At 39.3% G+C, this 19410-nt stretch overlaps 3 protein-coding genes across 5 annotated transcripts in view; 2 read left to right on the top strand and 1 right to left on the bottom strand.

Moving 5' to 3' along the window:
* arl15a (ADP-ribosylation factor-like 15a) overlaps positions 1-2613 on the bottom strand; it is an 83415-nt gene extending 80802 nt beyond the window's left edge. Inside the window, exon 1 of one of the 3 annotated variants that reach the window (XM_053653726.1) lies at positions 2460-2613. In XM_053653726.1, the coding sequence (XP_053509701.1) occupies positions 2460-2513 (54 nt within the window). In that variant the 5' untranslated portion in view covers positions 2514-2613. The remainder of the gene's footprint in view (positions 1-2459) is intronic. The other 2 variants (XM_053653724.1, XM_053653727.1) reach the window with 2 other exon arrangements.
* hspb3 (heat shock protein, alpha-crystallin-related, b3) lies at positions 2569-5377 on the top strand. The gene is made up of 2 exons (XM_053653728.1): positions 2569-2815; positions 4311-5377. The coding sequence occupies exon 2, from the start codon at positions 4489-4491 to the stop codon at positions 4942-4944; it is 456 nt and encodes a 151-aa protein (XP_053509703.1). The 5' UTR covers positions 2569-2815; positions 4311-4488; the 3' UTR covers positions 4945-5377.
* A 1141-nt stretch (positions 5378-6518) lies between these two features.
* snx18a (sorting nexin 18a) overlaps positions 6519-19410 on the top strand; it is a 20340-nt gene continuing 7448 nt past the window's right edge. Inside the window, exon 1 of the mRNA XM_053653723.1 lies at positions 6519-8385. Coding sequence (XP_053509698.1) covers positions 6918-8385 — 1468 coding nt within the window. The 5' untranslated portion in view covers positions 6519-6917. The remainder of the gene's footprint in view (positions 8386-19410) is intronic.

Genomic DNA, 19410 nt, shown 5'->3' with positions numbered 1-19410 from the left:
GTTACAGGGGTGGAAACCTCAACCTTCCAAACGTTTATTATCCATATAGGTAATGTCAACCAGAATCAAACAAGAAAAAAAGCGTTTTATGGGTATAAAGTTCAGGGGGGGAAACTCGGTCTACAGTAAAATATTGCTGTACACATTTAAATAATGTTAAAGGTGCCCTGGCTGTATAAATAAATAAATTAGTAAGTAAATAAATAAATAAATTGAGTACCCATGCTCTATAGCCTGTCAAAATGGACAACATTCACAACAGAACAGTTGTAAGAGGTCACATCAAAAATTGACAGAACATGCTACTGGCCTGTGACTTTAATCTCTATTTTCAAGCCTACATACTACATATTGCTTTCCTAAGACTTCAATTCAACTCAGTCCAGGCTTATTAATTAGCTGATGAGTTACATGGGAACAGTGGAAACACTCAAATGTAGGATGGATGCTCCAGACCCAGGGTTGAGAAACATGAGTATCATATTATCACATTATTTTGTGAGATCATAAAATCCTCCTGGCTCACTGGGTAGCGTTGCCACCTCACAGCTCCAGTGCCTCCGATCCTGAGCTCAGATTACTGATCTATTACTGTCACCTGTGTGTAGGTAGTTTCACTTGATTCTTGTAACATCTATATACACATACAGTGTTTGGTGTCTTTGTGAAAATTGTATCACTGTGCCAACTTGTATAAATTCTAAACTGGGTTTAACAGTTCCTAGTCACATGTGTCTTCAGGTGTCCTACTGGTTCGCAGGTTTGCTTACTTTGGCAGCGTTTTTGCCATTGTGTATCAATTTTGCTATAATAACCATAGTCTCTCTGTGACCTGAGCCACTTCTAAACATGAGCGCAATACGGCGTGAATAAAAAGTAACTCTTGGCAAAGCTTAGGTATGTGTCAAATGTCTGGAACCATGACTACAAGTCCTGCAGTTTGGCCCACCATTGGTGTCTTAATGAAACCACTTCAGAGGTCTAATGAGGAGCATTAAGCCTTCCAGCATTAAGGCTTCTCAGAGTCACAGCTGTTGCCTGGACACTCCATAGTCATTATTTAGCCAGGCCACACTTTTTCCACATTGTACCCAGTTGTGCATGAGTACTTTGGACATCGTGCACGTGTCAAAGCACTTGAATCTACTTAGCACAGGGTTTATAATTGTCAGAGGTTAACATGAGAATTTCATGAGTTTTGCCCATGATGAAATGATAATTGACCAGTGGAATTTAATGTTATGATGTTATGAAGATCATTCTGACAGCTGGTTTGAGTCACAATACAATTCTGCATGCCTGGATGTGCTCTTTAGAGCTGAACTCAGTTCTATTGTGTTGCTTCACTGTTATAAGGACAATAGTTGAGCTCTTTCTATTAAGTTTCAGATCAGTGAAAGAGAGTAAAGCATTTACTAGACTAGTGCAATAGTCAGGTGATCTTTATTTGTTTCAAAGAACACCTTTGGAACAAGTATACTCACTAGACCTTATGAAAAATGAGTAGAAATTAAAAAATACAGACATTCGTTCTCTCTTTCTCTTTTAATAATTAAAAGCATATCCTTGTTTTCCCCCATGACATTAGGAGCTCTATTTCATGTATTTATTAGCATTTTATTTTTTTAAGGTGGATTTTTCTTGAAACAATATTACTTACAAGTAATTTAGCACCACAGCCAGTGAAATATCTAGTTTGCAGTTTAAACTGCAAGGCGTCCCAGATTCCCAGTGACAATGAGATGAGTGAAAGCTAATATTCACCTTCTGTGGTGTAATGATGTTTTTCTCAAGGTTATAAAAATGCACTACCGTATAATCGACTGAATTCTTATCTGCCACAGTCAGACAACCCGTGTTAATTATTCCTTTAAACTACCAGGACATGTTGGCAGGTCCAGACTTACATTTTCACGCTTGTAAGATTGTGTATTTTCTGTTAGTAAGATCGTGTATGTTCTGTTGGTACTGAGTAATATGCTTTAAGAGAAATAACTGGATAATAAACTGGGGTTTCAGGGGGTAAACTTTTTTTTTCTATTGAAAATGTTGAATGCAGATTACAAGCTCCAATATATATCATTTGTTGTTTTAACTTTAAAAAAGAAAGTAATCTAGAGGCTTATAAATGTTCATGGCGTTAATTTAAGTTTATATTGTAAATTAGTCCATTGCAGAACAGATTAGATAACTCGAATGCAGTAAATACTGTATAAATTGAATTGGCATATTTAGAGAAGTTATATTTACATAGAAGGTTAAAGAACTATTAAAAAGAAGGTTACATGGAACCCTTACAAAGTAAATGATTTTACAGGGTGCAGTTTCGGGTATTATTTAATCCTAGCTATCTCAATCTCGTTATGTTCCAGTGAGTCAATCCTTAGAATGATTAAATCAAAGAAACTGATAACTCACATTAAGCAATCTCACATTAAGTCACATTGGTCAGCTCTTACCGTGTAAAAGGCAATCCTGCACAATGCTAAGGAGAGCTGAATGTTTTCAGCCATCTACGGTGCCTAGCAACAGCGTCACCGGCGACAACCAAACACGCTGAGCTGGAGGAAGTGAATGAAGATCTTACTGTCGTAATGAGACAAAGCCCTATAGATCTGCAAGTCACCATGCAGCAGAGGTGGTCTGTGTTCTGCTTTTATCTACTCACTACTCACAGAATAGGAGGAGATCACTTACTTCATTTCAGACTCGAAAACAAACAGGGAGGGAGGTAGAGACAGAGAGAGAGAGAGAGAGAGAGAGAGAGAGAGAGAGAGAGAGAAGAGCACAACATCTAGAAGAGCCATAGATTAGTGTACTGCTTCCCTCCAGAGATTATCGGCTGAGTAGTAACCATCCTCCAAAATAAACCTTGCTAATTGGATTATGCAGTTCTTCACACCTACACTAAACAGTGAATGAAAGCATATGATGACATGGCACTGTCGCAAGGGTTTTTAACATAACATCTGACTCACAACCTTTGAAAAATGACATGAAACAATAAGCAAGAGCTATGTATATGTTGACATCGAGTTCAAATATGGTCTACAGCTACTTTCATGTTTGAGTAATGTGCAAAGGTATCACAACGTCATCTGGCTGCTATTAAAAATCCAGTATAATTCTGTTATATGGAAAAGAGCAGCAGAATCAGTCATGGCTATGCAGGTCATTGACAATACAGGTTTAGAGGCATGCACACTTGTTTGCTGGGTGGACTTAAAGTTTAACTGTTGGCCCACTGTTGCCAAAGTGATTTAAAGATGGCTAAAAATTATTGGCCCAAGAATGGTTACCTTTAAATAAACATTGGTCCAACACTGTCTGAGGTTAATCCAACTTTGCCTGACATAGACTCAACGTTGACTGGCATTTGGTAAGGTGGATTTAAAGTATGTTGCCCCTGGTGGTCTAATGTTGCCAATTTTGCCCACTAGACAAAATTACACTGGGCCAAAGTTGGTACCCAATGTTGGCCCAACAAGTCTTAAGGCAAATAGGTAAAGATACTGATAGGAAATGTGTAAATTGGTGCATTTTTTGTCTCTGCAAACTCTCGACACTCTTAAATAAAGCCATCATGACCAAAATGAATAAACTGTCCAAGGTCACAAAACTATACTGCTTATAAAAATGAAAATAAGAAGCCCCTGCATACAACAACATTAAGGGTGTATCATTCTTAAGAGAATAATTAGCTGGTAATATTAAAGTGCTCGTGTTACAGATTTATATTTACGTGGTTTTTATTTTCTTCCACCTAATGACCACAATACTGAGTGTGAAAATACTAACAGCTAAACACGCGTACCGTAGTGAATAGTTCGACTTTTTGCTCTTGTAGTATTAAAGCCCACCACAAGGTGGCATCAATGCTGTGCAAAAACGTTAACTTTGGACCGTTTATATTTAATTGAATTAATATTTAGATTAATAACTAAAATCAAGCATGTTCAGGACCCCCTGACAGACCATATTTTGCTGCATCACTGATATTTTCACACACCTGTGTACTTGTACTAAACCAATGAGTTACTATTTGTAACTATGTACTAGCTTATTAGTTCAATTTAGTTCTTTACACACATCATAATCCTTTCACTATGTTTCCCTTTTTGCTCCTTCTACCATTAATGAAATCAAGTAAATAGTCTGTATATGGAAAGTAGAAGTAGGATCTGTGTTTATCTCAAATGTGGGGCTTTCGCTATATGGTTTATAATATTTAAAAAATACCCTTCTAAGCTTATTATTTTAATTAAATGTATGACATTCTACTTACTCATCTCATTACCATTTTATGTTAGACCAGGCAGTGACACGTGACCACATTTTTGCACACTCTAAAAAAAGGACCGTGTCAGCACCAGCCCACTAGCCCCATGGTTCAGAAACATAAGCTGGTCTTATTATAGATTTACTTCAACCTAACGTGACTTGGTCAGATTCAAGCAGTAACACGACAAATTTCAACCTCTGGGTGCCATGGCAGAAGAGGGAGTCACCATTTCTCATGGAATCTCATGCCCTGTACGGCACAAGGTGCATTTTGAAAAAAAGGACCTAGAAAAGTGTAAAGAAATCCATCAGTTGTTTGCCTTGCCAGGACTTGGACAGCAGGAACTTAAACTGGACACCAGAAGCAGTACTGGATTTGTAGGCAGTGACGAGGATTTAGGCGAGCCCCTGTTCCGAATCCTCCTGGATGTGACCCAATTCAAACCCGAAGACATTCTTATCCAGGTGTTTGAGGGGTGGCTGATGGTCCGAGGGCAACACGGGGCACGGATGGACGAGCACGGCTTTGTGTCACGAAGCTTCACCAGACAGTACCAGCTGCCTGATCATCAAATGCAGGCAGGAGACCTGACAGCCATACTGTGTCATGATGGAATATTGGTGGTGGAAACCAAAGAGAGATGGTGGGCAGCATCTGATTAGCTCTTGACATGGATGTCATTTTAAGCATGTGGGGTTATTCTCTGAGTGGTAAAAGGAAATTAGTGAAATATTGATTGTGTAGTGTGCCAATGTGTACAACAGTGTAATATTCTGCTTATATTTGACCATTTTTTACAACATACAATATACTCTTTTCCAGCATGTGCAAAATAAATATGAAACATCATATTTTTTATATTCGAAAGATGAATGGAAGTGTAGACCAGATGTTACAACATAGATAATAAAGATATATATTTAAACCTCGGTGCTGTGTTTTAACCTTAATTCACACCGATATAACATCTCATGTCATTACGTAATATTTCTGTGCACAATAAAATAGCACATGTTAAAATATTTATACTTTGTCTTTCCCTTTTTGAATGTAAAAGAAGTATTCTCTAATAACTTGTGGTATACTAGCACTTTGCCTTTATAACCTCCAACCTCTTGTGTCCTATGAGCAATCCTCCATTCTTCCTGACATTGACTTGCTTGGCCATGCAGTTCATACACTGCCTTCTTCCAATCAGATCTAGAAACAAAGGGACTCATGAAAATAACGTGACTTGTTTTTGTTCTGTTATGTTGCTTTTGGCTCAAGTGCAAAATACAGGCAATAGCATTTTCCTTTTCTTATTCAGGAGGCATGACTTTTAACTTAACTGTTCATGTAAGCAATTTAATTAGAACAAATTGGTTTTAACATCTCTCAAGCTTTTAAGCAACCCCGAAACACACACTATAAACTAGTTATGTCACCCAGCCAGTTCCTGCTACAGTCTTGAGCAAGGCCCAACAACAAGCAGTATAAAGTGTTAAAATGATCTCATGTTACCTGATATATGGATTGACACTGACTCTGTTGTTACTATAGAAGCTATTATATATTACAGCAGCACTGATTTGAATTACAGCCAGAAATAATCAACAGTAAACTTCTGACCAATCAGAATTGAGAATTCAACAATACTACAAAATAAGTAGTTACATTATATGGCTGAATGTTGAAAACACCTGACCATCACATTCACATGTTCTTGAACATCTCTTTCCAGATTTAGTCCCTTTTTGCTGTTATAGTAATCTCCACTCTCTTCCGGAAAGGCTTTTCATTAGATTTTGGAGCGTGCCTGTGGGGATTTGTGTTCATTCAGCCACAAGAGCATTAGTGAGGTCACGCACTTATATTGGGCGAGGAGACCAGGTGTGCTCCAGTTCATCCCAAAGGTGTTCAGTGAGGTTGAGTTCAGGGCTCTGTGGAGTTCCTCCACACCAACCTTCTCAAACCATGTCTTCATAGACCTCACATTGTACACAGGAGCATTGCCTGTAGCTCTAGTAAAGGGAAACTGTAATGCCACAGCATATAAAGACAATCTAGACAATTGTGTGCTTACAAAGGATTGTATTATCACATATACCCGTTTAACGTTCAAGTCTCCACAAAACACCCCCTGAGTACTTGCCTTAAAACTGAGGTCCCTGTTGAGTTCAGTGTTATCCCCGCCCACTCAGGACTTTCTGCTGTCTGATTGGTCGTTCAGCTCCGCCCTCGATGACGTAAAGCTCTGTTGTAGAGGGAGGACCGCTCGCTCGGCTGTGAGTGGGACAGGCGCGTGCGGCTAATCTCACTCTTCACTGCGAGCTAGAAAGTCAAGCGATGGAGACCTGATTTCTTTACGCCGCGTTGTGAGGGATTTTAATTTATTTTTTTTTTAAAGTAATAAACTAAAATAATAATAAAAACACCTTGTTAATGGACTCAGGATACGAGGTGGCAAGTTTTCCAGGGATATACGACGAACCCGGACGATTCTCAGTGTGGTCTCTGACACGTAAGCGACGCAGCAAAGTTGAGTTGTTTTGTGTTCATTAAACTAGCGCGTTTATTTACCACAGTTAGCTCGCTAGCTAGGTGACTAGCCAGAGACTTTTTACTGCTCTTTATTAAGCGTATTTGTTTTGTAATGGCGGCTCTAAGAGCGAAAGTGTTGTACGACTTTACTTCTGAAAACCCCGGAGAGATATCGGTTAAAGAGAATGAGATAGTGAGTCTGTACAGTGAGCAGGACATTGAGGGCTGGCTGGAAGGACTGAACAGTACCGGGCAGAGGGGACTCTTCCCTGCGTCCTACGTACAGGTCCTGAAGAACGAAATAACCTCTTCTTTAAACAGCACTTCTGTGGACGCGCATCAAGGCTCTGCAAGAGTCAACAACACTCCAGAAAGCTATACGTCGACTTTTACGAGTGGTTTCCTCCCAGCACCACCTGCACTGCAGCAGCACCAGCAGAGTTACCCAGCCAGCCAAGGGAGTGATGATGACTGGGATGATGACTGGGATGACAGTTCGACAGTGGCTGATGAGCCAGGTGTCACGCGTAGAGGTTTACACGATTTCGAAAACAACGGACCCAACACCTACAGGGTGACCACGTCTTCAATGGCCCGAGGTGGCGGCAACGCTCAGCAAGCCAAGAGTTCGGCTACGGTTGGCAGGAACCTTAACAGGTTCTCTACTTTCGTGAAGTCAGGAGGCGAGGCGTTTGTGCTTGGCGAAGCGTCCGGGTTTGTCAAGGATGGCGATAAGATCTGTGTGGTGATGGGTCAGTATGGCCCCGAGTGGCAGGAAAACCCGTACCCTTTCCTTTGTACCATCGATGATCCGACCAAGCAGACGAAATTCAAGGGCATGAAAAGCTACATCTCGTATAAACTAACCCCGACGCACACGCAAAACCCAGTGAACCGAAGATATAAGCATTTTGACTGGCTGTACGCTCGGTTGGTCGAGAAGTTCCCGGTCATTTCTGTTCCGCACATCCCTGAGAAGCAGGCCACAGGCCGCTTCGAGGAGGATTTCATTTCGAAGAGAAGGAAAGGTCTGATCTGGTGGATGAACCACATGACGAGCCACCCGGTGCTGGCCAGGTGTGATGTTTTCCAGCACTTTCTCACCTGCAGCAGCACAGACGAAAAGAGCTGGAAGCAAGGCAAGAGGAAGGCGGAGAAGGACGAGATGGTCGGAGCGAATTTCTTCCTTACGATCAGCACGCCGGCCTCCTCGCTCGACTTCCAAGATGTCGAGGGCAAGATCGACGGATTTAAGGGTTTCACCAAAAAAATGGACGATAGCGTGATCCAGGTGAACGCGACGCTCAATGAGTTTGCGAGGAAACAGATCACTGGATTTAAGAAGGAATATCAGAAAGTCGGCCAGGCGTTTAAGTATCTCAGCCAAGCTTTCGAGCTTGACCAGCAGGCGTACTCGGCCGGTCTGAACCACGCCATTGCGTACACCGGCGAGGCTTACGAAGCCATCGGAGACTACTTTGTGGAGCAACCGAAACAAGACGTGGACACGGTGATGGATCTCCTCGCACTGTACCAAGGACATCTCACCAACTACCCTGACATCATCCATGTTCAGAAAGGTATGTAGCACACGTGCATATTTACCTATCCAAAGGAGCTGAAATGGTTGGGCTTGTTTAAGCCACAGTGGGGCTTTGCATGACCCATTTGTTTGCTTAAAACCCACAAGCGTAGTCTGCTACTGGTATCGTTTGACTGCCAGGTCACATCTGCTGACGTGACGTGTGCGTTTTTCCATTGGCAAATACGCACAGAGAGAGGACGTATTGACCGTGTGTGTTTCTTGGTGGAACATAATCCTTTGTTTACAGACTGTAAGTGATAATGCTACTCTAGCGGCAGGCTTCTGATTCTGGGTAATTCATGTTAAACCAGTTTCAGAATCAGTCATTAGTTGTGATCTCATACACTAGGACAAAATTGTTTTTAAAAATCACAGATCCCAGAGATATTTTCAGTCCTACATTATAGCAACTACTCTAATAGTATCCAAGAATAATCTAATTAGAGAATAAGAAATGTAGACTGTAACAGTAAGTGTGGCCTGAACATACACATACAGTGGATACCGATGTGCAGATATAGAGCGTTTGTGCAGTGTCATAGCATGACATTTAGCTTATAACAGTTGTGGGTAGAAGCAGATTTTAAATTAAAAAAGAAAAAAAAAAAAAAGAGTCTAGACAAATCAGCCGACTGACCTTGTATAACACAAAGTACAAAGATCGAGGCCTTTTAAAGTCACCGATGTGTTGATGTAGTTTCCACTGAAACAGGAAGTCGGGACATATCGAGTAGCTCCTCTGCCTTTTTAAACAGCCAATAGCGTGCCACTTACCTCACAGCCCGGGCTAAGCCATACTCGACAGCTGTACCATGGATTGACAAATCAGATTTTAGAGAGCGTTTGATTGGACGGAATATCTGATGAGAAGCTGAATGATGTCATTAAAATTGTCGATCCGTATTGGTGGTCGAGAGAGACTGTAAATTTTGAATGTGTACATCTTGTGAATTTTATCATTGTTTTTGGATCACACGCGCTTATAGATAACCTTAAGGCGAACACATTCATACTAAAAGCCACAACACTTCCATTTTGATTTCATGGGGACTTTAATTGAGGTATAGAAGTATAACAGCTAAATTTTATATTTGTGTGTGTGTGTGTAAATTTCACAGTAGTTCAGCGTGAGTTCTGGTGCTGTCACTTTATAATAAATATTATTTAATAATAAAACCACAGACTGTATAGCTATATCATAACCTTGTTAACCTGAAGTGGGGAGTTTTAAAAGTTTGTTGAATTATCATATCGATTGATAGTCGATATTAAGAAGTCACAGTGAAATAACTTCTTCCTGTTCAGAGTTCAACACTGACTGTAACCTAACTACTTATTAATCCAAAATAAATATAGGCAGCAGCGCCACATTAATCATTAAATGCCATTATTATCACCCACGTTGTGCAGGATTTTTGCTCCTTACACAACTTTACCACGGTTGTGGGCCTTTTGTAGGCTCTTATCTTCTTGTCTAACACTACAAAAGCTGATTGAAGTGTGACTCGGATGCACAGACTGACTCGTCTGATACCGTGTTACTAAAGAATAGGGGTGAACACAACGTCTCTATCTGTATCTGCTTAGTGCGTTAAATATTTTTTTTGTCCGCGTCAAATTTAAACCCAATATAAGCACGGCCTAAACTTGAATTGAACTCGTATATGAACCCTACCACACTATCCTGGAAAACACTGGAAAAGAAAGCAAGTGGTAGAAATGTCAGCTCTGTCAGCATGGTGTGTGAATTCTGGCTCTGGGTGTTTCTGAGCCTCAGCTACATCACTCCAGCTTATAACTGGTCACAACAACAGCTTTGCATGTGACTGCTTTTATTTTTTTATATAAATCCTGAACTTGCATTTATTATTTTTGGCTTGTACTTGCCCATGATATTTTCTAACAAATTTAGTTGGTTCTATTTCCTAAATTTGAAACAATCTAGTAGCGTGATTTAAACCATTGCAACCCTGACCAGGCGGTTACTAAAGATAAAGCGTGAACGTAAATGTAAGCGCGTCATTCAGCGACTCGTTCATGATAATTAATGTTCTTTTGCTTTGTTCAAGTGGACTCGTATATGATCGCTCACTTTTTTTTTTTTTTCTCCTGTAGGATCCCAGTCCTGTTTCTAGTAGATTTCTTGCAAGCTTTCTATAAAAAAGGATTAACGGGGCTTGTATTTGTTTCTGTTTAGAACAAGTTATCTGTTCAACATAAATAACATATTCGGGTACATCATTACTAAGGAAGCAGTTTCAGGCCCAATCGTACAAGATGAGAGTCCTGGTGAAAAGATGTCGTCTCTAATCTTAATGTTGTGTCCTTTTTTTTTATTTATCTTTCTTTCTTTCTTTCTTTCTTTCTTTATTTATTTATTTATTTATTTATTTTCTTAAAGGAAATTTCAGGTGGTGAATTTGGCTTTTGGTTTAGATTTGACTAACAAAACACTAGTTCCATGGCACTTTTGCTTTTATAAGAGAGGAATGGTTCGTAATGGACAAAACAGTATAAAGGCAATCGGTTGGTTTGTTTGAGTGATAAATGCATGACTACAGAGTAGGGTTATCACGGTACCAAAATTTCAGTAGTCGGTACCAATACCAGTAAAATTCCACAGTACTCTGTACCACTTTCGGTACCAAAGCAAAACACAAAAACATGCTAATTAAACAACACACTATTCTATTAACAATGTTAAGTAGCAATATAAAATGTATTTTTAAAAATGCCATTCTGTCCTTCAAGTATATCATTATTAAAGCTACTAGAGTTATCCAGGCAAGAGCAGAAATGTTTTTCTGACTGACTGATATTAAAAACATAAACAGTGCTAGCCACACATCTATTATTTTCTAACACATATATAGATCAGATATATCGCTCATCAAAAAACCTCTGATGTGTAAAATTAGTAAACCCCATCATGTACTCCCATTTATTTTACCCCAATAAAAGTTAATAAGGACTCCTGACCTTATTAGCGTTAAATGCGCGTATGCTAACAATAAGTAAGCAGTTATACACCCCAATTAAACTTTACGACAACATTCATAATGCAACCGCTACCATCATTTTAAACTCACCTGCTTGAATAAATACTGCGGGTACGCAGCCACTCAGATAAATTTTAGGGGCGCGGCTTTTACACACTTCGCGGTAACAGCACAGAAAGCAGACAACGAGCGTCCGAGAAAAATACATGTATTTTGCCTACTATATTGTAGGTAAGTATGCAGTTTCAGACGCAGCCATGGTAACCGGGGGAGTCGCTACTGCTTTGGCTCTTCTTGTTGCATGGTGCACCCATGAAAAATTCCCGACTGACCACCTGTCAGGTAGCGCGTCCGTACCGAGTTGACATTGACGGTTGATATTACTAGAAAGAAAACTCTCAAAGCTGCTCTAAGTTCTTGTTCTCCATGAGCCAGGAGATGACGCAGTCATACAAACATTTTATTTTGGCACTATAAAGTGTTGCGCAAAACACTTAATATACCTCAAGCCACAAGCAGAATGAAGGTGTGTTCAATAACAAAATGGTGTGAGATGAACAGCACAGTATATTCAGGGGTGGACTAGTCAGTAGCCCGGATGCATGGGATAAACAGATTTCATGTTCAGGATATTAGTTTATTTTCAAAATTGCCCTGTTGACAAATAGAAAATAACTAATTAATTTTTTTTTTTAAATATGCTTTTTTTTTTTCTTTCGTGAAACAAACATTTGATACGTGGCTGTTTAAATTTAATGCACTTCAAGCTTATGCAGCAAACCTTGATGCTGTAACTAAATTAGACATTTTCTGTTCATTCTGAGTCGTTTCACACCTCCCTCTGCAGCTGGAAACTGGTTGGAACACAATAATAACAATATGGAGGTGATTTGGTCGTCAGCCGCCCTTTTAGCACTAATGTTAGTTAGTTGACGAATCACCTTTGCAGTCTTCCACATAAAGTGAAGGATGTTTACTTTGAATATGATGTGATTTCCAGCTATGATTCAGAACGTCCTTCAGCTGTTCAGTGCGATTTTTTTTTAATTATTTTTTTTCTTTATTTATTTATTGGGAGCATTCCTGAAAGTCAAGAGTTTGCCTTCACCCCATCCTCGAAAATCTGGCTGTAGCGCCAATCTGCCATTATATCTTTATGCACATTTTAGGGTTTTTTTTTTTCTTAACCTAACAACGATCAACACTGATTGAAAGTATCTGGTTTGATGTGAAAATGTGAAAAAGAAAACTTTTTCCTTCTTTTCAATGTTATTTTAATTTCTGCAGAAATAAATGATCATTACACTCCGTATATAATCAAATGCAACACTACTGCTTTGCCTGTGGTTTGTTAGCAAACCTATATATTGTGATACATATCCTGTATCAAAGAATTAATCATCTAGTATTGTGATATGATATTTTGGTTAATATCAACTTGATTGTTCTTGATATGTTGATTTTCTTTTAATTTATATAAATAGTTGAACCTGTTTTTCTGTATGCTGAACTGTACTGATGTTCATAAAGAACAATTAGAGTTGATGGTAAATCATGCAATCCACAATTTCACTTTTAGCACCAGTGGTTTGAACTACACACCCAAAGGAAACCCACAAAGTATCTATTGACAGTAACGCGGCATGAGAGCCTGTGTTGTTCTGAAGATTGCACTTTTATTTAATCGAAGACTTCTTTTGGAGAGAAAAGGCAGGAACTTGGTTGGTATGCAGGTTGCATAATCCTGTATTTTGTAACAAATCTGTAATTCGTTCACTTGCCATCTGTCTCACGTTCTCGTTCCTCCTCCCCAACTTAAATGAGCTAAAGCATGTTGCAAGGCCATTTACCCTGCTTTTGGAAAGCAACTGATCCAGAGTGATGTTTCACCACCATCACAAATAATTAGGGGTGTAACAACACACTCTAGTCAAGATCTGATTCACAACACTGGCTTCACAATTCGATAAATTTCGAATCTCGGAATATTTTGACTTAAAAAGACTGCTTTTTATTTCTGAACCATAAACATAAATATTAAAACAAAATGCTTTTTGTTTGTGTGAAATGTTCCTATGTTCAAATTGATGTATGCTGATATCGCACATTTCCACGATGTACATCGTCACATTTTTGCGTCACAATACATCGTTGCACCACTGAACATGAATTAAAGACCATTCACTAAATATTTAAGCTCCTTTTGATTAAAATGTCATTTACGATCGATTAAGTTTATCACTGATCATTATCACCAGTATACAGATGCCTTTTTATGTGGATCACGTTTTCATTAGATCATGTTTCTGGATCTCTTACCCATCGGGGGCAAATGAAACATGAACTGCTTGTGTGTTTGGACATTACATATTGATCTACGTCACTATAATGCCTCCATTAGTCATCACAAGCCTTTAGTGCATGACCTCACACACTTGACTTTCAGTAATGCTCGTTTATCTGTTCCCATTTATGAGCAGTTAAAAAATTCAGAACAATACGTTCTGCTTAATACTCATGTCGATATAAGGAAGTGGCCTAACGTGACCGCAGATCATTCTGCGTTTTCAGAAAACCGACTACATCGACAGATTTTCCAGCTGCTATTACAAAAGGGGGCCAAATGTGCTGAGTGGGATACACGTGTTTCCTCTCTCTACGGTGGTGCACCAGTCTGTTAAAGCTCTTTATTAAACTGTTTCATATGGTGGCTTTAAACTTCTCCTCAGATAGCTCCTGAAGCAGTGCACAAGTTTTGCTTATGATTTGTGTAAACAATTCAAGATGTATCACTTTCAGACTCCTCAGGAACAGAGATTTTGACAATTTTGGATGGTAAATGTATATCACAGTATATAGATTCAGTTCACAATACTGGCTTCGTGATTTGTTTTGTTTAATTTCAGTTCTCAGAATATTTTGAACAGTATTTTAATGAAGAAAACTTTTGACTGAAAAAACTCGTTTTTATTGCACACTCAAAAGCAATGTGTGTCTGTTTAAAGCGAAATAAATATCACAGTATATACTGTTTATTAGAATTTATATACACAGTGCAACGTGTAGGACAAAAAATGGGCAAAGAAGTTCATTTTAGAGGAACCAGACATTTACTGTGTCACAGATCATTATCACGAGTAATTAAATAGTGAAGTTGTGTATATTAAAGTATTAATAGTGTGGGGAAAATAAGAGTCTAAAAAAATTTTAAAAAAAGTTTGATTTACAGCTTTTCTGTTTCAGAATATATAGGATGGCGTACATCCACCACAGGATGTGGTGGAACATGGTACAAGAGTAGGCACATTTGTTCTTGTACCATGCTAAGTTGTTAGTAGACGACCACAATAGGCGCACAATAAAGGCCATGGAGATGACATCTGTGGGGGTTGTGCATAGACAAACCCACCTTCACAAGCTTGCATCCTCTCTTTGGTTTTGTATCAGCTGTCCCATACAAGTGCAGTACTGCAAGTGGTGCTTTTAAATATCACACGTTTTTGCACGACTGCAGGAAGAGCACAGTACCAGCACCGTTAATTATGGAAATACAGAAACAAATGCTAGAATACAAGAAAGAGGAAGAAGATTAGTATATGAATCAGTTTGTGGATGCAAGGGTGTTTGATTATGGAGTCATTTGCATGGCAAGAGAAGCCTCCCTCAGGACAGTGTTTTGTTATAGAATGTAGAGCTGCAACAACTAATCGATAATAATCGATTATGAAAATCGTTGTCAACGAATCTCATTATCGATTAGTTGGTCTGCGCGCAGCACGGGGGAGATTTACTCGTTACGTTACTTCTGTTACGAAAACGCGCTTCGGAGAGTAAATACTAAAGTTGTGTCCCAAATGAAGTACTATACACTTACACTATGTACTGTGTCCTCTACCGTCTAGTGCAGGGATGGGCAATCTTATCCGGAAAGGGCTGGTGTGGGTGCAGGTTTTCATTCCAACCAAGCAGAAGCCACACCTGAATCTACTGAAAGCCAAGATCAACTGATTAAACAGGTGGAATCAGGTGTGCCTCCTGCTTGGTTGGAATGAAAACCTGCACCCACACCGGCCCTTTCCGGATAAGCCCGCCCACCCCTGGTCTAGTGTGTGGAATTTAGAACGGTAATATCATCTGAAATATAACACTAGTGTTTGTTTTTTTTTTTTAATTAACCGGAAGTATAAGCTGCTTCCTAGCCATCGGCGCATGACATCATACGCACGCTTGCATTAGCAGACACCCAGAGTCACCGACAACGACTTTCTTCAGTTTATTTTCTGTCAGCGTTACCTTTTATTCTCAACATGACCTCAGTCTCCATCAGACGGAGGCAAAATCATCACATGACTGAGGAAGAACGTTCTCTAAGGCAGGAGAGCATTTTATATTAAACACCACTGAGATCAAACAGTGCTGCACGAGCGCAAACTTATGTTTATATCCAAAATGCTCCACTATGTGTAAGGGTCAGGGGAAACTGGTGCAAGCTGCTTAAAAGGTTTAGTTTAATTTAAGTTTATGGTCATTATATGCTGTATTTGCGCTCTTGCAGTGGAAATTCTGTCGTTTATTATAACGGAAGTGATCTATTATTAACGAGGCTGTGTTTCTCCTCACTCGCAGTGAGCGCGCAAGTAGGATCTGTAATGTCTAATTAAAACACTATGATCAAAAGTAAACACAAATAAAACAATATGTCTAAAGGTAGTGAGTAACAGAAACCACAAGGTGCAGTGAAAGGGAGTTTTTATTATTAATTTAATAATACTTTAAAATATAAAATAAATTTTATATATATAATTCATTTATTTTAGTTTGTATTGTACATAAGTATTTATGCATTATTTTTTTATACATGCACAAAAAGCACCGAATTGAACCACAGTCCTAAATTAATTGTGGGTGTGTGTGTGGGTGTGTGTGTGGGTGTGGGTGTGTGTGTGGGTGTGTGTGTGTGGGGGTGTGTGGGGGTGTGTGGGGGTGTGTGGGGGTGTGTGTGGGTGTGGGTGTATTGGGTTCTTGTGAAACAAACTTCAGACTATTTGTTACACTCAGTTTGTGGATTTTATTTTAAATGAACAAAAAAAAATGGTACTGAAAGTTTGCCCCTCCTGCAACTAATAATCGTTAGTTGCAGCCCTAATAGTATGTGTGAGTCAATTTTGTTTAAAGATGTCAGGAACTAGTTCTATCATTGTTCTGTCTAGTTCTACAGTTGCAGTCAAAATTATTCAACCCCCTTGCAAATCATGTTCATTGTCAAAATATACAGACTTTCAGCTGTTTGCAATGAACAAATCAAACAAAAGCGATTGAAATATTTCAACACAACGAATGCTTCAAGTGGTTTCCCCAAATTCAACTTTATAATGATTTCTCCAGTTTCAAAATTATTCAACCCCCTGAACAGAATCCCTCACAATAGCACAAATATTCAACACAGGTGTTGTCTCAAGCACACCTGATGCAGCTAATCAAGGGCTTCATTAGTTGCAACACATGAAATACTGGCTAGGGGAAGAAAATACATGAAATACCTGAACTGGCTATGGGAAGTAAAAGGAAGCTATCAACAGCTGCAACCAGATTTCTGAGAAGGCAGGTTGTGAAAAACGCTCAAGTGACTGCAAAAGACCTGCAGCAAGACTTGGTGGCAGCAGGCACTGAGGTTTCAGTGATCACAGTAAGGTGCGTACTAAACGCAGAAGGTTTCCATGCCAGAACTCCAAGACGTACACTACTACTGACCCAAAAGCACAAGAAAACTCGTTCAAAATCATATAAATAAGCCACAGAAGTTTTGGGATTCTGTTCTGTGGAGTGACAAAACAAAACTGGAACTTTTCGGCACGGTGGGTCAGCAGTATGTCTGGAGGAAGAAGAATGAAGAAAGAACACTCTGTCCACAGGCAAGCATGGTGGTGGCTCGGTGATGCTCTGGGGCTGCTTTGCATCCTCTGGCACTGGAAACCTGCAGCGTGTGGAAGGCAAGATGGATTCATTGAAGTATCAGGAAATCCTAGGAGAAAACATCATGCCATCTGAGAGGAAGCTGAAGCTTGGGTGTCATTGGACCTTCCAACAGGACAATGATCCCAAGCATACCTCAAATTCCATCAAGGCTTGATTGCAGAACAAGTCCTGGAAGATTCTACAGGGCCATCACAGTCACCTGACTTGAACCCCATAGAAAATCTCTGGTGGGATGTGAAGAAGGCGTTGCAGCACGCAAACCCGAGAATATTACTGAACTGGAGGCCATTGCTCATGAGGAATGAGCTAAGATTCCTCAGAAATGCTGCCAGAAGCTCTGCATCTCATTTGTAGCATGCTACTGCGACAGTGGTAGAAAGTAGATGTGAGAAAGATGTGCTTCTGTCACTCGCTATTTTTTTCAGTCCTTTTAGTGTTTTTATAAGAAACCTTTATTCAAGTACAGCTTTAGATTCCGTTAAGTTGAATGAATATGAGTATGTAGTTGAATGTAAGAATGTAATATGATTCTGAAATAAAACAAAAATAAAATCTTACTTCTAGATGCTTGTTATTTACCCTGGGTGTCTGAAATGAAAAGACTGCTGTTGCCAGAGGTCTGGATGTGCAGTATTTTTGGCGGGGGATGGGTATTGAGGAATGTCCTGCATGTTTTGCTTCAGTGAGAAAGGAAGTCAAACATCTGTGTCGCTAAATTCTTTCTGTGCTGCACTATATGACACTGCACAAAATAAACCGTGTGTCTAGAAAACACAGAATCGAATAGGCTGAGTTAAAATAACTTTATACCGTGCAGTGTAATGAAATCGAGTTGTACTTTCTGTCTACTGAACGAGATTCAAGACCCACAAGTGTAACACGTATTAATAATTAGAAAACCACAAGACTGGTCAGAAGTTGTTCTCTGAGAATAGTTCTAGCTGCAAAGTTAATATTAATGAGTGTGTTCTTCTACGTGATCATTTCTATAGGAACGGCTTGCAGAGAGATTTGATATGGTGAAGTTTTCGTTGAGGAGACGTTTATTTAGCTTTTTTTTTGAAGGTGTCTGTAATTTGTTCCACAACGTTTACATTACTATAAATGGGTAAAAAGTATGACCTGTTTTGTTTTTTGTTTGTTTTTTTGTCATTTTAATCATGGGCAACTTGCTGTGATGAGAGGAATACAACATTTCGAGACGAGCTCTTGGAGAATAATCAACTTTGCCTTCACACCATCCTGTTGTTTATTGTTTTCCTCGAACAGCACACCCCCTTAGGTTTTATTCCTTAGTTATTATTATGGTAGTAATAATAAGTAATAATTAAAATCTCAATATTGGATTTCATTTGCTCCAGTGGAGTACATATGCAGGATGGTAACACGTCCACTATGTAATTATGCCTTGATCTGCCTTCAGAGTGGTCATGTGATGCACAGACTTCGACATGTAGGGATAAAAGTCCAGCTCTTAAAAATAAAAAAAATGTCCAGAACTGTTTGTCTAATACCTTGATGGTGTTTGCACTGGAGAATTCAGATAAAGTTAATTGTAGCTGAATATTAAGTGAAACACGTGACACAGCATTGCTGTTATCAGTTATGACTTTTAAGATATAGACTATTCACTCGTGCACAGTCTCGTTAGAATCGAGAGAGAGAGAGAGAGAGAGAATTCCCTAGGGACTTGAAGTGACATTCCAGATGCATTTGTTTTATATTGTGTTGGTCAGCGCAGAGAAAGTCTGCTTTCTGCTTTCATGTTGGCCTGACTGACCCACAGAGCTCGAAAAACCCACCCCACTCGCAATACATATTCATCACATCATGTTAGGGTTAGATTAACTTTCTGCATTGTTTTTGATGCAGTGACGCAATGCTTACGAAAAGAGTAACAGAAGATGGCCTTAAACTGTTTTAGCTCCTATTTTAATTAATTCTCACTTTAAACAGTCAGGTGCATACAGTGCATTCCACTAATATTGGCACCCTTGGTAAATATGAGCAAAGAAGGCTGTGAAAAATTGTCTTTATTGTTTAAC

Source organism: Ictalurus furcatus, chromosome 22 (assembly GCF_023375685.1).
Source record: "Ictalurus furcatus strain D&B chromosome 22, Billie_1.0, whole genome shotgun sequence".
Taxonomy (NCBI): Eukaryota; Metazoa; Chordata; class Actinopteri; order Siluriformes; family Ictaluridae; genus Ictalurus; species Ictalurus furcatus.
This window is presented reverse-complemented; position numbering and strand designations above follow the sequence as displayed.